This window comes from Vitis riparia, chromosome 8 (genome assembly GCF_004353265.1).
Source record: "Vitis riparia cultivar Riparia Gloire de Montpellier isolate 1030 chromosome 8, EGFV_Vit.rip_1.0, whole genome shotgun sequence".
Taxonomy (NCBI): domain Eukaryota; kingdom Viridiplantae; phylum Streptophyta; class Magnoliopsida; order Vitales; family Vitaceae; genus Vitis; species Vitis riparia.
The window spans coordinates 3,518,340-3,534,686 of NC_048438.1; the positions used below are offsets into that span (position 1 = coordinate 3,518,340).

General features: G+C 34.2%; 1 protein-coding gene and 1 long non-coding RNA gene across 2 annotated transcripts; both read right to left on the bottom strand.

Moving 5' to 3' along the window:
* Positions 1-631: 631 nt before the first annotated feature.
* LOC117920223 (TPR and ankyrin repeat-containing protein 1-like) lies at positions 632-5,456 on the bottom strand. Its single transcript, XM_034837631.1, has 6 exons — positions 5,101-5,456; positions 3,671-4,856; positions 3,281-3,293; positions 2,965-3,164; positions 2,462-2,699; positions 632-1,554 (listed from the first exon to the last, which is right to left on the bottom strand). The coding sequence occupies exons 1-6, from the start codon at positions 5,454-5,456 to the stop codon at positions 632-634; spliced, it is 2,916 nt and encodes a 971-aa protein (XP_034693522.1).
* Positions 5,457-12,092: 6,636 nt separating this feature from the next.
* Positions 12,093-14,171, bottom strand: LOC117919777. The gene is made up of 3 exons (XR_004652142.1): positions 13,964-14,171; positions 12,839-13,609; positions 12,093-12,754 (listed from the first exon to the last, which is right to left on the bottom strand). It is a non-coding gene; the product is annotated as an uncharacterized LOC117919777 (long non-coding RNA).
* Positions 14,172-16,347: the final 2,176 nt, after the last annotated feature.

The window sequence follows — 16,347 nt, forward strand, 5'->3', positions numbered from 1 at the left end:
AGTCTTTCCATGGTGAATCCTTATTAAAGCTTTCCGCAAATTTGTCAGTTAGCTTACATGACCCAAGCATAATCATCACTGCCCTCCCAATTCGACCATATGTGAGGTTTCCCTTCAAGCTGATGTTTTTAAGAATAACTTCTCTAAGTAAATTCCCAGCAAGCTTATTTTCTCTGAGAGACACCATATCCTCAGTCAAGGGGATATATGTAGCCAAAGAAGCGCTCACTTGATTTTATGAGAAACATTTGGAGTGCCTTGGCATGAGGATGCCAGCAGTGCAGTGACCCTGTCTTCATATAAATAAGAGGAATGCTTTGGCAAAACACAGGAAAGGAATTCCTGGAACAGAACTGATACAAGTTTTCAAGATTTTCCAAAATCTTTATGCCTACAGAAAGTAATTCTGCACACCAATAACTCCTGGCAGCAGAGACAAACTGAGTAGCATCAATGAAGACCAATTTTCCATTTCTATGCAAAAATCTGTCATTGGTTTTTCTTACCCAATCTGCCTCAGGGTAGAGAGGAGTTCGCTTATTGGGCTGCTTCAGCACACCCAAGTAATTCAAACAGAACTCTTTATAATCCACATATTTCTTAATAGCTCCACCGAGATATTCTAATATATTCACAATCTCATCCTTCCAGAAGTTCCAAAACTTCCAAAAGTGAACCAAAGTTTCAATGGAGATATTCTTTCTTCTGAATGTGTTGTCAGATAGGTATATAAATCAAATTTCCCCCTATCCTCCAAGATACTTATTAAATGAAGGTGAGCATCAATGATTTTTCGAGCAGATAAGATTTCACCTCTAACACTTCCATTATTCTGGGAAGATCTAAAATACTCATTCAGCTCAAACAAGGTACTCTGTTCATGTGATAAGATGTCAACCTCTGCACAGATAAATCCATAAAATTGCTTTGAAACCCTCTCAGCATTTACTTTGGCTTTGTTTACAAGCTCCTTCTTTCGTATAAAATGCTTCAAAGGCCATCCTTCGCTTCCAGGTTGCCACAGAGAATTGACTAACACATACTGCAGAATAGCCTTTGACGAATCTTCCAAACATCCAGCCTCCACCAGCATTTCAACCTCTAATGATACATCTCCAATGCTCTTTGCAATATTTGCAGCCTCAACAAAGTTTTCCTTTTCTTTTTCAATCAAAAGAAGCTCATCGAGACAACATAAGTCCCTCAAGAAAGTGCGAATCGACTCAAAGGAATGGAAAGCTCTAACATACTTCATCATGCCTGTGAGATCTTTAAGCTCATGACAGTGACGGGCACATCCTTCTAACAAATTCTGTTCAATTCTGTGTATTTCACCACTTTCTTTAATAGCACCCTTACTGTTTTGTTTCCACTGCTGGATGACCTGCAAACCCATGTAGAAGAGTTTTCCTTTAATGCATACAGCCAAACACTCTGAGAAATAGTTTCCTTTAGCATAGGCCTCAGCTGCACTCTTGTAGCATCTTGCCAGAGAAAAACATTCCCCGGCTTTATCCAGCATAGGTTCCCCACATTTTTCCATATAAATTCTCCCTGCTCAAAAATTATGTTACAATATAGAATGTCAATTCCTCCCCCCCCCCCCCCCCCCCCCCCCCCCCCCCCCCCCCCCCCCCCCCAAAAAAAGGGATAAGAACTAAAAATTCAATTAAATTTGAATTCTGGATGGTATTACAATTGAGCAATAATCCAAGATGATCACTAGCATGGCCGGTGGAAAATCATGCAAGCAGAATAGTAAATACAACTTGATCATAAACTGGACTATTACTTTAAGATAACCTTGAAGTAAGTTCACAACAAGGAGGTTATGAAAAAAGAAAAAAGAACGCATTATCTCAGGACACAGGGTGCCAGGTAAAATCACCATTAACTCCATCTGTGCAATGCTAACGTACTAAAACATTAACTTATGAGACAACAAATCAGGCATGTGTCTTTTTATTACCAACAATAGGAAACATTCTGTTCTTCAGAGTTGCAAAGCTGCATGCCCTTGATAAGATCGATTGTCTACTGTTGTCTATCTTTAGGACTAGAACTTAGCAGTCTTCCCCACCAACCACATGGCTTGATCTATAGATTTTGGGATATTGCTAACTTTCGTAGACTGAAGGCGATGGAACAGATCAAACGGGAGACACCTTCAAGGCAATGGAATTGAGAAATATGGTAGGTGGGGAAGTAAAATTAATCCTTGTTCATACATGGGCTTCTCTGGTACAAAATGAGCCACTTCAAATAGGTTCATATTCAACATTCAGACTAGTAAAAAGCTGTGAACTGACCATTAATTTCAAAGTAAACTAAATAATTTATAGTTACAACTTAATGCTGCAGGATATGCCTGAATTTTCAGATAATAGTTCCTGATATAAAAAATATGTAGTCAATCTGATAAAACCTTGTTAAAAAAGAAAAAAGAAAAAAAAACAAATACCTGCTCTTTCGTAACTCCTCATTTCAAAAAAACACTTGGCAGCATATTCAGCCTTGCCAATGCCTTCAAACATATCAGCAGCCTCACTAAGGTAATTTTTGGCCATTTGAGGACTTGAACTGGATATACTATTAGCCAATGCTTGAAGACTAGCAGCCCTAGCAAACTTTTCATTGTACATGTCCCCTGCTTTTTCAAAGCAGAGCCTTGCCATTTCATAGTTATGTTCATAGAAGAGCTGCAAGGTGGTAAAGAACAGTAATTAGTCAGAATAAGATACTCCTCAAGGAATGCTTCAAGATCAACACAAATTCAACAACAGCAGCAGCAGAACTTGAAATAGCAGTATCAATAACAGCAAGGAGATGACAAATGGAAACTGGTTTTAGTTTTGCAGTAAATTCTTTTAGATTTCTCAGTTTACTAGCTTCAGGTGGTGCTCAAGAAAAAGAGGCAAATAATGTTGGCAATAACAATAAGAACAAAAATATTAAAAATCAAACCTTGAAACCCTGTGACCTCCACTCATCTCGTCTGCTTGCAACTTGCATTCCCTGAGCAAGTAAATCATGCAGACATCTGACCTGAATGAGGGACAACTTTTCCCAGTATTCCAACATTGGTTTGGAAACTTCATCTATAATATCACAGATCCATAACCTTTGCCGTGTACGAGTTATAGCCACAAGACATTGTGTTTTGCCTCATCAAAACTTGGAAAAGATATAAGGGATTTAGAATCAACCAAATTAATCTGATTCATCAACTGATATAAGACTCTCCAATGGTGTTTGAAAGGGCATGACCCAAAGAAGTTACACAACAAGACATCCTACAAAATGAAAACAATAACAAGTCAAAGAACTAGTCATAGGAGTAAAAATATAAAGTATATTAACATGTCATTCGAATGAATGCGAGGATGCCAGTTACTTCATGAAAGGTATGCTTCATGCAAAACAAACGCATATCCTTTAATTGTTGGAAAACATTATACGAAAAGCACAGTATGAAGTGTTACAATATAGTAGGGTCATGCAGGATTTAGAACAGCAACGGGAAATCATAGAAAAGCCTAAGCTGATGAAAGGATAGAAGTTGTTGGTATCATTGATCCTTCAAAAACAATCTCAACCCTTTTTTCTCAAAAGAAATCATAAAAATACATAAACAAAAAAATTTATGGATTATAAATAAAATATCATTTACCCGAAACTCTAGGCCCTTGCACTCCAATATTGTCAGAACAAGAGCTTTCTTTCCAACATATTTAGAAATTTCCTCCTTAGCAGAATCATTCCGCACTAATATAACCTGCTCCGCTCCAAAACCAGCATTCCCTTTGGCGTTTTCGCTATCTCCAAAAATAGTTGACAATGCATCTTTGAAATTCCCACATTCAATCAAAACTGGAGCTTCCCCATTTATAAGGCTTGTCTCAGGGTGCAATACATCAATAGTTAAAGGGAAGAAATGGTAAAGAAGGTCAATTATACTTTGTGCTAAGTTAAGCACACCAGCATGTGTGCGAAAGTTCTGGCTCAAATGAAAATTTTTCGATAATTTTCCTTTCTCTTTCTTTTCATCAGTTGCATCAGTTGCATCAGTTCTAGAGCCCAATACAAATTCCTTGAAGAACAAATGGCGTATATCCTGGAACCTAAAATGAACCCCCTTAGCAATAGTTTGTGCTGTATCACCCGAGAAAACAAATGCCTCATCAATATTTTTACTGACATACTTGAAAAGAGCAATCTGTCTCATGGTCAGGTCCTGCACCTCGTCAATGTACACAAAATCAATGTGATCACCTTCATATCTTTCACTTCTAAGTCGAAAATGAAGATCCATTACAAAGTCAGACAAATCATATTTACCCTTCTTGAACTTTTTCTTTTCATATTCTAGAAAAATATCGTAAACTCTGTCTCTTTGCTCCATGGTAAGAGTAGACACCCGAGCCTCAGATAGTAAAAGATAGTTCTCATGAGAGAGTCTACCATCATGGGCCTTTCCTGCTTCTAACCCACCTTTTATATGAGAAATTATCTCGGTAAAAACTGCAGAAGAGTCAAGATATTTTATTAGATGGGATTTGAAATAGGGCCAGTAAGATGATATGAATCTCTCATAATTAACCTCTCTTGATCTGATAAAGGTTTTCAAGGTAACGGTTCTTGAAGGTTTATGTGCATCAGGAAATCTTGAGAAGTACGAATTACCCACTGTTCCATCAAGCATCATCAAAAACTTATGAAAAGTGATAACAAGAGGGTATGACTTCGATGGGATATTAACAAAAGAATCTGGAATATCCTTGAATTGCACCGTGTCATCGATATAATCCAAATCTAGTGAACTGCTTTCTACCAAAAATTCCCCACCAGAAGCAAAGCTACAAGTCCAAGGAAATACAGTTAGAAACAAAAACAACCTTTTTGTACCTAGAATACAGATTTATTTTCAGATAAAAGATAACCGATTACATGTTAAAGCTACCAAACAAAAAATATAGAGATTACGGAAGATCTATTAGAGCAATCATCTAAATAAGGACTTCTAAACGACAACCAAGACTAGGTGCTTATATACAAATAACAAAGAGTAAAAAGGTTGATGTATTATAATTCTTCCATCACCTTTGGAAGTGAGATAATTGTCGCCTAATGGCATTACACAGTCTCGGACTAACTGTAACAAAAAGTTGGTGCAAGCATGCTCCCTTTGCATCTCCAGTGCATTCACCAATTTCATTTCTCTGGCTAGCATGCGTAGACGAATGGCCCTCAACTTCATATAATCCCTCTGAAGCAATATGAAACAATTGCTCTTTCTGGAATAGCTTCATGCTCAAAACTGTAGTTTTCCCGGTGCCAGACCTTCCAAGTATAAAACTGCTTCTATTGAAGAGAATGGTCTCCCGCTCTTGGTCAGTTAATTCAAAGGGAAGATCCAGTTCTCTACCATCATGGCCAGAAATAAAGTGTTGCACCATATTAAATGTCACGGAGTAAAATTTCATAATTAAAAAGCTCTCTCACTCACAATTGAGTTCTCAAAACCGCCTCTTCTGGCCAGACCACTAACATTTGAAATTCTACCAGTTGTATTATTGCTAAGACTCTTGTATTGAACAATATCATATGAAGTTGTCCAACTCATTGGAATTTCCAATTCCCCGTGCTTAAAAAACAAGGTTAAAATTCAATCAATTTTCAATTGGTGAAAAAAAAGTTTGTGTGTTCAATCTTTCTGAAGTTGGAAATTAATAGCAAACAAAAAAAAATATCTTACCCCTCCCAAGATTTCTTTTTGCAACGACTGAGATAATCATCAGTGTACATTTCAAATACGCTGTCAAGGTGTTTAACCAGCTTCGGAATATCCTTCAATGCTAATATATCCCAAACCTTAAGAATCTGGGTATAGTAGCCACATTCCTTCTCAAGATCATTTGAGCAAACAATGTATAGATATCCCACCTTGAATTTTTTCAAGATCATGGAAGAACTTTCACAAGGCAAATCTATATTCCTCCTTTTAGGTCGCCAGCCAGTTGACAGTATTAGTAATAAGGCAATGACCATATTCTGAGTATGAGATGACTTCAAGTTATAGAACGCTTTTCTAAAATTTTCACTGAAAATAACCTAGGTATGGATGGAGATAAGAAAACAAAGGATAAGCGATGGATACCCATCTTCCCAAATTCATCTTCGTCTCATTTTGGCCTAACCCTAGTATGTCTCTCTTCACGAACTGACCATCCAAACCCGATAGCCATCTTCCGAAAACCTTCAACGAAGCTAAAGTCAAGGCATGTCTTCATATTTCTTCATCAAAGGTGGAATTTTTTTAAGGTTTCTGGAAACCAAAGTGGAACTTCCTCTTGCTTTGGATTAATCAATCATAGGTGAGTTTTCTATTTAAGGATTCATTTGGTTGTTGAGAAAATATTGGGGTTGAAGGTCTTATATTTTGGGGTTTGTTGTATTTTGATTCATTTTCACATGAATGAAATAAAGGGAAAATTTGTTTTGGTTAAAGAAATTTTTAGATCGAGTGAATTTTGGAAACGAGAATGGTTGTTTTGCGTTGTTAATGACCCTGTGATTTAGAATATTTGGGATTTTTTTTTTGTTATATCTTAAATTTTAATGTTTACAAGAACAACTGTTTGTGGGGAATTGTTTAGGAAAAAAAATTGAGAACCACACACATCATTAATTTTTTTTTTTTATGTTCTTTTTTAGTTTTGAAAATGGAAGATATTTTTCAAAATGTGAATAAGAGCCTTAGCTTAATAGCTTGTGTGTAATAGAGGAATGAGACTATGTTTGAATAGTGAAAAAGATGTTTCTGGGTTATGTACTTTCAAGAATCATAAACAATTAACAATGTAACTATGTAGTTTGATGCAAAAATAGCTTGTTGTAGTACTTTATTGTTCTTACTAGACATGAGTGGTGGTAACTAGTAATCTATTTATCATTAGCTCATGGATGTTACATACTGTAGAGGATTTAAACCAAGGGAGTTGTGGATGAGTAGCAAAGTTTGAACTCTTTGATTTTTTTTTTTTTTTATCCCATTGAGAGAAAACCATTTTGGCATTGACATTTTAAATGCAAGTAAGTGGCATAGGCCTGATGGGTGAAAATAGATGGATTAAGTTTATCAATACTACAATCAAATTTTCTATATATATATATATATATATATATATATAAATCTCCTTTTGGTTTTTCACCAATCTTACTAGTTTTGAGACAAGACAATCTATTTTCCTCATATTTGTTTATGTAGCCATAGAAGCCTCAAGTTATATGGTTCAAAGAGCCATCAATAATGGTTTCCTTCAAGGCTTTATGATCAGCGAAATAATGTTGAAGGGTTATAATTTTTTCATTTATTCTTTACTAAGGGTTCTATTCTTTCCTTTGATATGAAATGGTAATGATTAATTGTTAGTTGTGGGGTGAACCTTTTTTTCTTTGTGATGGTTCTTTGAATGAATAGAAAATTTTATTTCTAAAGTAGAATGTCAAAACGTGGAATTACTAGTTTCAATTGTTGGTTAAATGGTAGGGCACTTGACATTTATATACTTAGGCTTACCTTTAGATGTTCCTTTTAGATTGATGTTAATTAGGGATTTAGTAGAAGAAAGGATCATCAGAAATTAACTTCTTAAAGAAGACAATATTTATCGAAGGATAGAGACCAACTTTGATTAAAAGTTACTCTTACTAACTTCTCAATTTATTATATATATATATATATTATCTTGAAGTAGACAATTCTTTGGTGAATAAGGTTTATCTTACAAAGTGTCTACCATTTGTTTAGGGAAACGAGTAGGAGTTTTGAAAGTTAGGAGTCTTTTAATACTAAACAAGTTGTTACTTGGAAAGTAGCTTCTGTGATTGCATGGTTGTAATTTCTAAATTAATTCTCATCCTGAAATTGGCATTGTGTACAAAAATTGTAATTTATCTGATGATGTGGTAAAACATTTAGGCTAATTCAAACATAAGGTAGTTGACTTGATGTCGATCAACTGTTAAAGAGGTTTAATGGTTACATGTTTTGTAGAGTTTTCTTATCTTGATCAAATTAGCATAGCAACGATTACCGACTAGCTTGATGCTTATAAAATATTACCCTATGCTTGTCTGAGCTGGCTTGATTCATTCATGAAAACCCTTCAAAAATCAAGATTTATCGTTGTGTACACATTTACTAACGTTTGGAGGTTTGCTAGGTTCTTTATGATATAAGTGGCTTATTGGAAAAGAACATAGATCATCTTCACTTTGATTTGATCCAACTCCTCTTATCATGCAGTTGCAAGCTTCCTTAGTTGTTTGCCTCCAATTTGCTCGACCACTCCCAGAAGCAAGCTAGTCCTTTATCCTTAGGTGCATTTGATTCGTAGAAGCAAAGTGTTGAGACAAAGTTTAAGGTAAAGATGTTTGTTTCCTAGAGTTGGATATATTGTGCATTTAGCTACGAACTATTTTTCAATTACAAGCCACCTAATATGAAATTTGGAACAATACTACAGTATGTGAAGTAATAATGTGTAAAACCTGCTCTCTTTTGACAATTTAATTGATTTAAAATTGTAAATAGTATTTGCATAAGTACCTGTTAATGTGGTTATTTGGATTCTTGCCTGCATATATGGTAGTTTGGCAATCATAATGTGTTTTTTTGTTGTTTGATGAAGGTCCTTTATGCATTTGTGATAAGATGAATATCAATTGTTCAACCCATAGTGTTTTATGTAATGCCAGGTTTTTAAGTAGTTTGTGTATGAATGTTATTTAATTTATAACAAATTACATGTTTAGAAAACTTGTCATAGAAAACATGTTGATCGGTCATGAAAATTTAAATATTCAAACTATTTTCTTGTTCCTATATATTTTCTCAGAAAATAAACATAGATATGAATATGTAAAAATAAATTTTAGGTCTAGAGAAAAGGTTAAGTATGCAGTTAGAATGAAATATATTTGGTTTTGCTTAAATGTAGTATTGTCAGGAGTAATCTTAATTAGTTGTCACTGTGAATTAGAAGCTTAATATTTTATGTAAAAAATATTTGAGGTTGGTATATGTGGTCATCTCACTCTTGAAGAGCTTTTCCCCTATCCAGTTATGGCATGAATCCAAGGACTTCAAAAACTAGTCCAACACTCCTCTACCCACTTTGATCCATTTATGATAACCTTTGCCTTTTTCCACTATATATACACTCCTCTACCCCTTGAGTCGTCCAGCTCTAAGCTCAAAACACTTGGACTCAGTAAGGACCAACCTTGAGTTTTGTACACCCCTTGGATCCATCTTATTTCTCTCTATATTCCTCATTACTTCTAGACATGCAACAGTAGCTAGCTACCTATGTTTAGTATTCATTGATACAAACACAAACACAAACACTTATTTATTTTGATGAATTTGATACAAACACAAACACATGCAACCACAAGCATATCTAGGTATGTCTTAGGTTAATGATGGTAGTAGATGTTTTGATATGGGTGGAAAAAGGAAAGAAATAAATAGGTTTGAAATGCAAAACAACCCTGTTGTGAGCTCTTCAAGAGTAGAGTGCACATCACAAAACACATTTTTCTTTTGGAAAAAAGGACACAGTTCTTATACATGTCCACATTGGCAGACATATTTAAACAAACTCATTGCCTCATTAAAAGAGAAAAGAAGACTTGCCATAATGTTTTTTAGAACTGAATTTCCAATGAGGTTGGTTGCACAAATGCCCTTACTTGTGTCTAAACTATGTTCAAGCTAATGAGTCTGTTGCATAAAATTTTCAAAGAATTTCTTATTTTCAGAAAATAGAAACCTAAGATGATCTCTTGATGAAGCCTTTCCTAGCCATCACCCAGTAAAGGAGAATTTGAACCTGTGATGCCACCATATGTGCAAAGTGGCAATGTAAAAAACTTGCATATGTTAAAGGTTGATTGTGGAGGAGAGCTGTAGAATATATGATATAGCTAAGGTCGGTTAAAGTAATAGCTAAAGTCGGTTAAAGTAGTACCTAAGGTCGATTAAGATAGTACCTAAGGTAGATTAAGGTGGAATCTAAGGACTATTAAGGTAATACTTAAGGTACAGTTCACAAAAAACCAAATGTGAACCAATTGAACACACAAAATAATCACATAATGACATGCTTTAAGGGTCACAAAGGAAGGTCTGAGGCTTCGCATAGGTAGAACCCAACTTTAACTAAGGTAGTACCTAAGGTCGGTTAAGATAGTACCTAAAGTAGATTAAGGTGGTACCTAAGGGCTATTAAGGTAGTACCTATGATACAATCCCCGAAATAACAATGTGACTTGCAACCAGATATGCTGTAAGTTCCATCTGGATTCAATATGACTTGTGGGTCCTATGGTTATTTGGGAATAATATGGTTCCCACAACCCAACACAAAAGTTCAATTCCACAATTGACTCCAAAATCGTTGATGTGCTCCATTTCAAATAGATGAACTAAAGAACAATAAATGAAAATTATTTACCTTCAGATTTCGATTTGGGGTTAGGGCAAAATGCCACTCAATGACAGGAAGAGATATCTTGTTCACGAATCCAATATTTTAGATTCCACATTTCCATTCCGGTACGCTTTACTGTAGTAAATTCACAATCACAGATGCTCCTCTTGAAGTCGTCTTTTAGCCGGACCTTTTTAGGATGGAATGCTCCATTTCATTGCACTTTTATGTGGACAAGAGAGAAACATGCAAGTTGGAGCTTTGGATTAATGTTTTTTTTTTCTCTTTCAAATAAGACAATTTTTAGGAATTTTTAGATGGGTCTCGGGATCGTGTGGGTGATGAAACCAAGAGAGAGAGAGAGAAATGTTCCCAAATCAAAGAGAAGAAAAGTTTCAGATTAGGGAAATTACAACTGGTTGTTGAGTCGGGTGATTTTTCATAGGTTTCAAATTCAATTTTTTCTATTTTATAAATTTTCAGTATCTCATGTGACATGGAGGGCTTCCTGCTAATATGGAGATAGGGTTGTAGCTAAATGGAGGCATGGAGGGGCAATCTAGGAACATAAAATGGAGTTAACAAAGAGTGCATGAGAAAGATAATATTTTCCCTTTGACGGTCAGATCTCATATTCTAGTTGATTGGAGTTTGATTGTCATATTACTTTCAAATAGCCACTAGCAAACACAACTTTCCCAAAATTCAAAATTTTGATAGTAATATTATCTCACCACACCTTATTTTTCCCCAAGATATCATTATTTAGTACCCATTTGAATGTACTTATTTTTTTTAATTAAAAAATGCTATAGAAAAATAGAAGATTTTTACAAAAAAATAAAATATAGATTTACTTCATATCTTTAAAAATTACTTTAAAATTTAAAATTTAATGAAGTAAAAGTTTTTTGATATCTCCATTTTTTAAATTATTTTTTTTTCTCTCCTATTGTTATTTTTATTTTTTATTTAAAGAAAAAGGATGAACAACATCAGGATGCTTTAAATTTTTTATCCTTATCAAGGAAGCAAGGGCAATTTTATAGCTTCCCGTTTTGCCAGAAAATAAAAATTAATACTTACTATTTAATGAATTAATTTGATAAGTTAAATTATTTTTAGGTTGTTAGCTTAAAACTTATTATTTGTCTTTTACTTCAAGTATTAAAGTTGTTTGATAAAATTAATTTAAAACTTATCGTAAATTATAAAATTGACATATTTATCCCTATTAATTTTAACTAATATTTATCTTATTGATTTTAATTCATATTTATTTTTAATGATTTTAAACAACAAATTTATTTATAAAAACATTCATATTTAAAGTATGGTAGATATATAAAATAACCATAAAATATTTAGTTAAAAAAAAAACAAGTCATGTACGTGGAATCATAATCTAAAACATACTCTTACTCATGAGGGAAAAAAATTGAAATTAAGAAAAAATTAACTATTTTGACCGAATATTTAAAATTAAAAATAACTTTAAATTATAATATTAAATTATTTTATCAAATATATTTAATATAATTAATGAATTAAATTAAGTTATTAAGTCATGTCAACTTAGTTTACCAAACAACCTTCGTCACAAAAATCACTTCATAAAAAATATTCTAATATCATAATCGCACATGGTTGTTAAAAACCCTCGATTACATGACCAAGCTCAAAGACAGGTAAAAAGCTCTTGACATCCTCCTTGTAGCCACACCGTGACACCTCCTTAAAAATCGCCCATATAAGATCAGAGTATGATGGGAACTCCACCACAGCAAAAAATGCTACTGGCAGGCGTGCTACTGCATATGCCGGAAATGCAGCATTTTCACTTCATCTATAAGGACAAAGAAATGCCCCCCCACGTACACAAACTCATCGTGATCAACATGCCTTCTATGGATATGAGGAGAGATGTCAAACCCAGCAAAAGCTTCCAGGGCAAGTCCGTACCAAAATCTTTATCTTGGTACCTAGAGGTGAGAATGGCGAGAAATATTGCGACTAAGGAGGCTAATTACTGAGGAGCCCAGGAACAACATTAACTGAGGAAATTGACCTGCTGGTTGTTTTTCCCATGAGGGTGCTGCAATGGAGCAGGAACGGGACGTGCTAGTTATCCACGCGCCACAACCCATTTTCTATCCTATCTGTGTGCCTCTCCTTAAGGGTGGACATCTTTTGGAGACGGGTTTTCCTTCTTGTGGCCGATGAAGAAATTACTGAGGGGCATCGAATTCATCATGCTACATTGAAGCCAAATACAAAGTCTAAGTTGGAAGTTTTTCAATAAAGAAAACTGAAGATATTTCAAGGCAAAGAGACCATACCAGCTTAGCACCTCCATTCATGCTCCTTTGCTGCAAATTAGCTGATGGTTGCCTATTGAAAGATCACTCCCTGAACCAGGGGGCAACAAAGAAGAGTACTGCAGCAAACCAGCTCTTAAACAGCGGCCAATCAATGCTTTTGTGTATATGAAATTTCATCAGTAGTTGCTCTCTTCTGCTCAGTGACCTCTGCAGTAACATTAGTTTCTCGCCATTCTCACCTTTAGGTACCAAAGGCAAAGCTTTTGGTAGAGACTTGCCTAGAAAGCTTTTGTTGGGTTTAACATCTCTTTTCATATCCATAGCAGCCATGCTGTTCACTTTATGTACGGGGGGTCACTTCTTTCTTCTTATAGATGAAGTGAAATATGCTGCAATCCCAGTATATGCAGTAGCATGCCTGCCTGTAACATTTTTTGCTATGGTGCAGTTCCCATTTTACTTTGATCTTATTTGGGAGATTTATAAGGTGTCACAGTGTAGCTACTAGCTAGTATGAGCAACTTATGACAAAAATATGTAACTTCTGGGTCCAAAAAAAATTTCTACATGTGCATCTCATGATGCACTCTTTGTTCGGATTTCAGAGTTAAGGCTGGCCATATTTGCAAGGTTAGATCTAGGCATAGTCAAGGCTGCAGCCTTGCCACAGAGCAAGTGCTCTCGGCAAGGCATTGTAAAGAGCTTACATGGAAGGGGGGAGAGTCCTTGCTTGCTGACTGACCCAGTTAACAAGGGCTTTATGAAGATGGATTCTCTGAGAAGAAAAATCTGTCCAGCACAACAATAGAAGTTGTCATCAAACTAACACAAGTAATACGTAATTAAGGCTATATTTAACAATTGACTTCTTCGATCTTAATTTAAAACAGATTAATAACATTTCAAGTTCTTGAACAGACTTTTGTTTTATAAAACATAAAAACCATTTTCGAAATCGTTTTTTCAGAATTGTTTTTAAGAACACTTTCAAAGCACAGCCTAAGAAATTTATAGTAAGAAAGCAAAGAATTGCATAAAGTTTTGCAGGGTTCCATGATAGTAGAAGTGCCATTCCCACTGATTTGCCACTTCTATATATTCTATATCATAGCATAAAAGAAAAAGCAGGCCAAGAATGCTCACCAAAGTGTTCGCCAGCCACGGCACAGTGAAGATAGTGTTTCAATTCCCTTCTGCAATAAATCAAACATTTCCATGGTTGATGCTGCTGAATGGACAGCAGCACTGAGTACCTTATTTATCTTTCACATCGAACTTTTCCTCAGCTTCTACATTGCAGTGCCACTCCTCTGAACTAGAGCTCTTGGCCTTGTGAGTTGATCCTGCCCTGATGAAGGGCAACCGATATATAGAGAAACAAACCCCCACTCTGTATATGACAACTTGCATGGACCCCCACAAATCTCTTCTTTTCCTCCCTCAGCATATTGAGATTGATACCTTGCTCCACATCTGAGAAAAGAAAAGAAAAGAAAAGAACCATTATATTTCCCCTTTACTTTCTTTTTCTTTTCCCTATCCCTTTTTCTTTTCGGAGATCAAGAAGCGTTAAAGAAGAAAAAAGAGAACTATGTCGATCGACAACTTGCTCGAGATTGGTAAAAGAATATATTGACCCCAAAGCCTTGCTTCCCACCTTGAAATATCAACTAGAGTATCAAAATAAACTATCAGTTTCTTGAGCGGCAATCTTTTACATCAGGATAAAAAGAGTTTGATTTATCGATTCCGTAGCATGGCCGGTTAGAAGCCTAACCTACGCCCAATTAAGGAGTATGCATATTAAATCCAAATCCTATAAGGTTAAGCTTTTTGAAAAATTGACTATTCAATATGGTATCAAAGCTTAGTTTGGTGGGAGGTCATGGACCTCTTCATAATTTGTATGTTTGTTTCCGTAATTGGTATCTAATTCGTCCAGGCATGGGGTCGCATCTATGTGAAGGAGGATGTTGTGAAGTACGATATGCATAATGAACTCAAATCATTTAAGCTTAAACTTATAGAAAAATTAATTGTGCAACATGCCCAACTCAATAGGTCTACATGCAACTTAGTTCGCAAGAGTTTTTCATTATATCAAATAAATTATAATAGAGTTTCTTAATAAATATAATGTTTATTTCAAAATTATAAAACATAAATTATATTATAGAATAAAATTTTAAAAGCTAAGTATGTATCAAAGCTATTAAAGATATCATTAGTTATTAATTTAATATAAATAATTATTCTAAACTTGAATTTCACTATTTAAAAATATTTTAATAATTAAATAAGAACTATAAAATTATCAATATAGTGTAATCATAAAAATGTTAGATATTTTTCATTCTTTTTATGTTTTTTATATTTTAAATAAAATAATAAATATTATAATTGAAAAAAGTAATAATATATAAATTTGGATTTTGACCCATTGTTTGTGCTTTCAACCCATATCATCTATGATATATATATATATATATATATATATAATAATTGGTTAAAAGAGATAAAATACTTCCCATATTTATGAATTTATCTTTACCTATGTTTTTTGTTTGAAAAATAACTCATTTTTAATACAAAAGAATAATGCATATTTTACACATGCTGCCTTGAGCCTTAGTTGTGCATGGGTTGTACAGATTGAATCCATGCAAGTTATAGTCCTATATTAAGATTGATTCCTGGTTTCAAATTTGATAAAAGAATCATTGTATATTCCCTCTACTTTATTCTTTTTCCTTCTCTTTTGGGACAATGGCTCTTATTTCTTTTTCCTTTTTCTCTTGGGAGAAGAGAGGCGTCAACAAGAAAAAAGAGAACCAAGTCGACAGCTTGGTCCAGATTGGTAAAGGAATAGATATTGACCCCAAAGGTCTCGGCTTGCCTGCCACCTTGAATTATCAACTAAGAGACCAAGATGCACTCTCCCTTTTTGGAGTGACAATGTTTTACATCGGAGGGAGAAAAGACAAGAAGAAAAAAGAGAGACAATTCCTTGAATCTTACTACTAGGAAGAAACTTTCTCTCCTCGGACTATATGCTTGTTTGAGATATATGGGTGCACCACATCTTAACATCATGACCAAAAGATTACCCGGGTGAAACCTGATCTTTATAGTATGAAATTTGAAGGTTATGTTTGGTTCCCGAAAAATATTAAGAAAACAAAAAATGGTAATGTTATATTTGGTTTCCGAGAAATTAAAAGAAAAAGTAGAAAAAAAAATGAAGAAAAAAAAATTTAAGTTAATAAATTATTTTTATATGTTTTTTTAAACTCAGTTCATTTATTTTCTTTTGTTGTATAAAGATTAAATAATATAAAAATATAAACTTCTAACTAATTTTAATTATATTTGATTTTCTTTCGTATTTTCTATAGTAAAACCAAATATAAGAAAACTATTTTTCTTAACATTTTTTCTTTTCTTAATATTTTTCAGAAACCAAACATAGCTAAAGGAAAATGATTTTATCATGTTTGATCGTCTTATAAAAAATACCAAAGAAAATC

Bases quoted from the DNA above. Each gene is read 5' to 3' on its own strand.
- LOC117920223 (XM_034837631.1), bottom strand. From the start codon at position 5,456: ATGGTGCAACACTTTATTTCTGGCCATGATGGTAGAGAACTGGATCTT. The intron at 4,857-5,100 runs GTGATGGAAGAA...TTGGACTTGTAG, and splicing joins CAATTATCTCACTTCCAAAG to CTTTGCTTCTGGTGGGGAAT. The intron at 2,700-2,964 runs GTTTGATTTTTA...ACCACCTTGCAG, and splicing joins GGAGGTCACAGGGTTTCAAG to CTCTTCTATGAACATAACTA.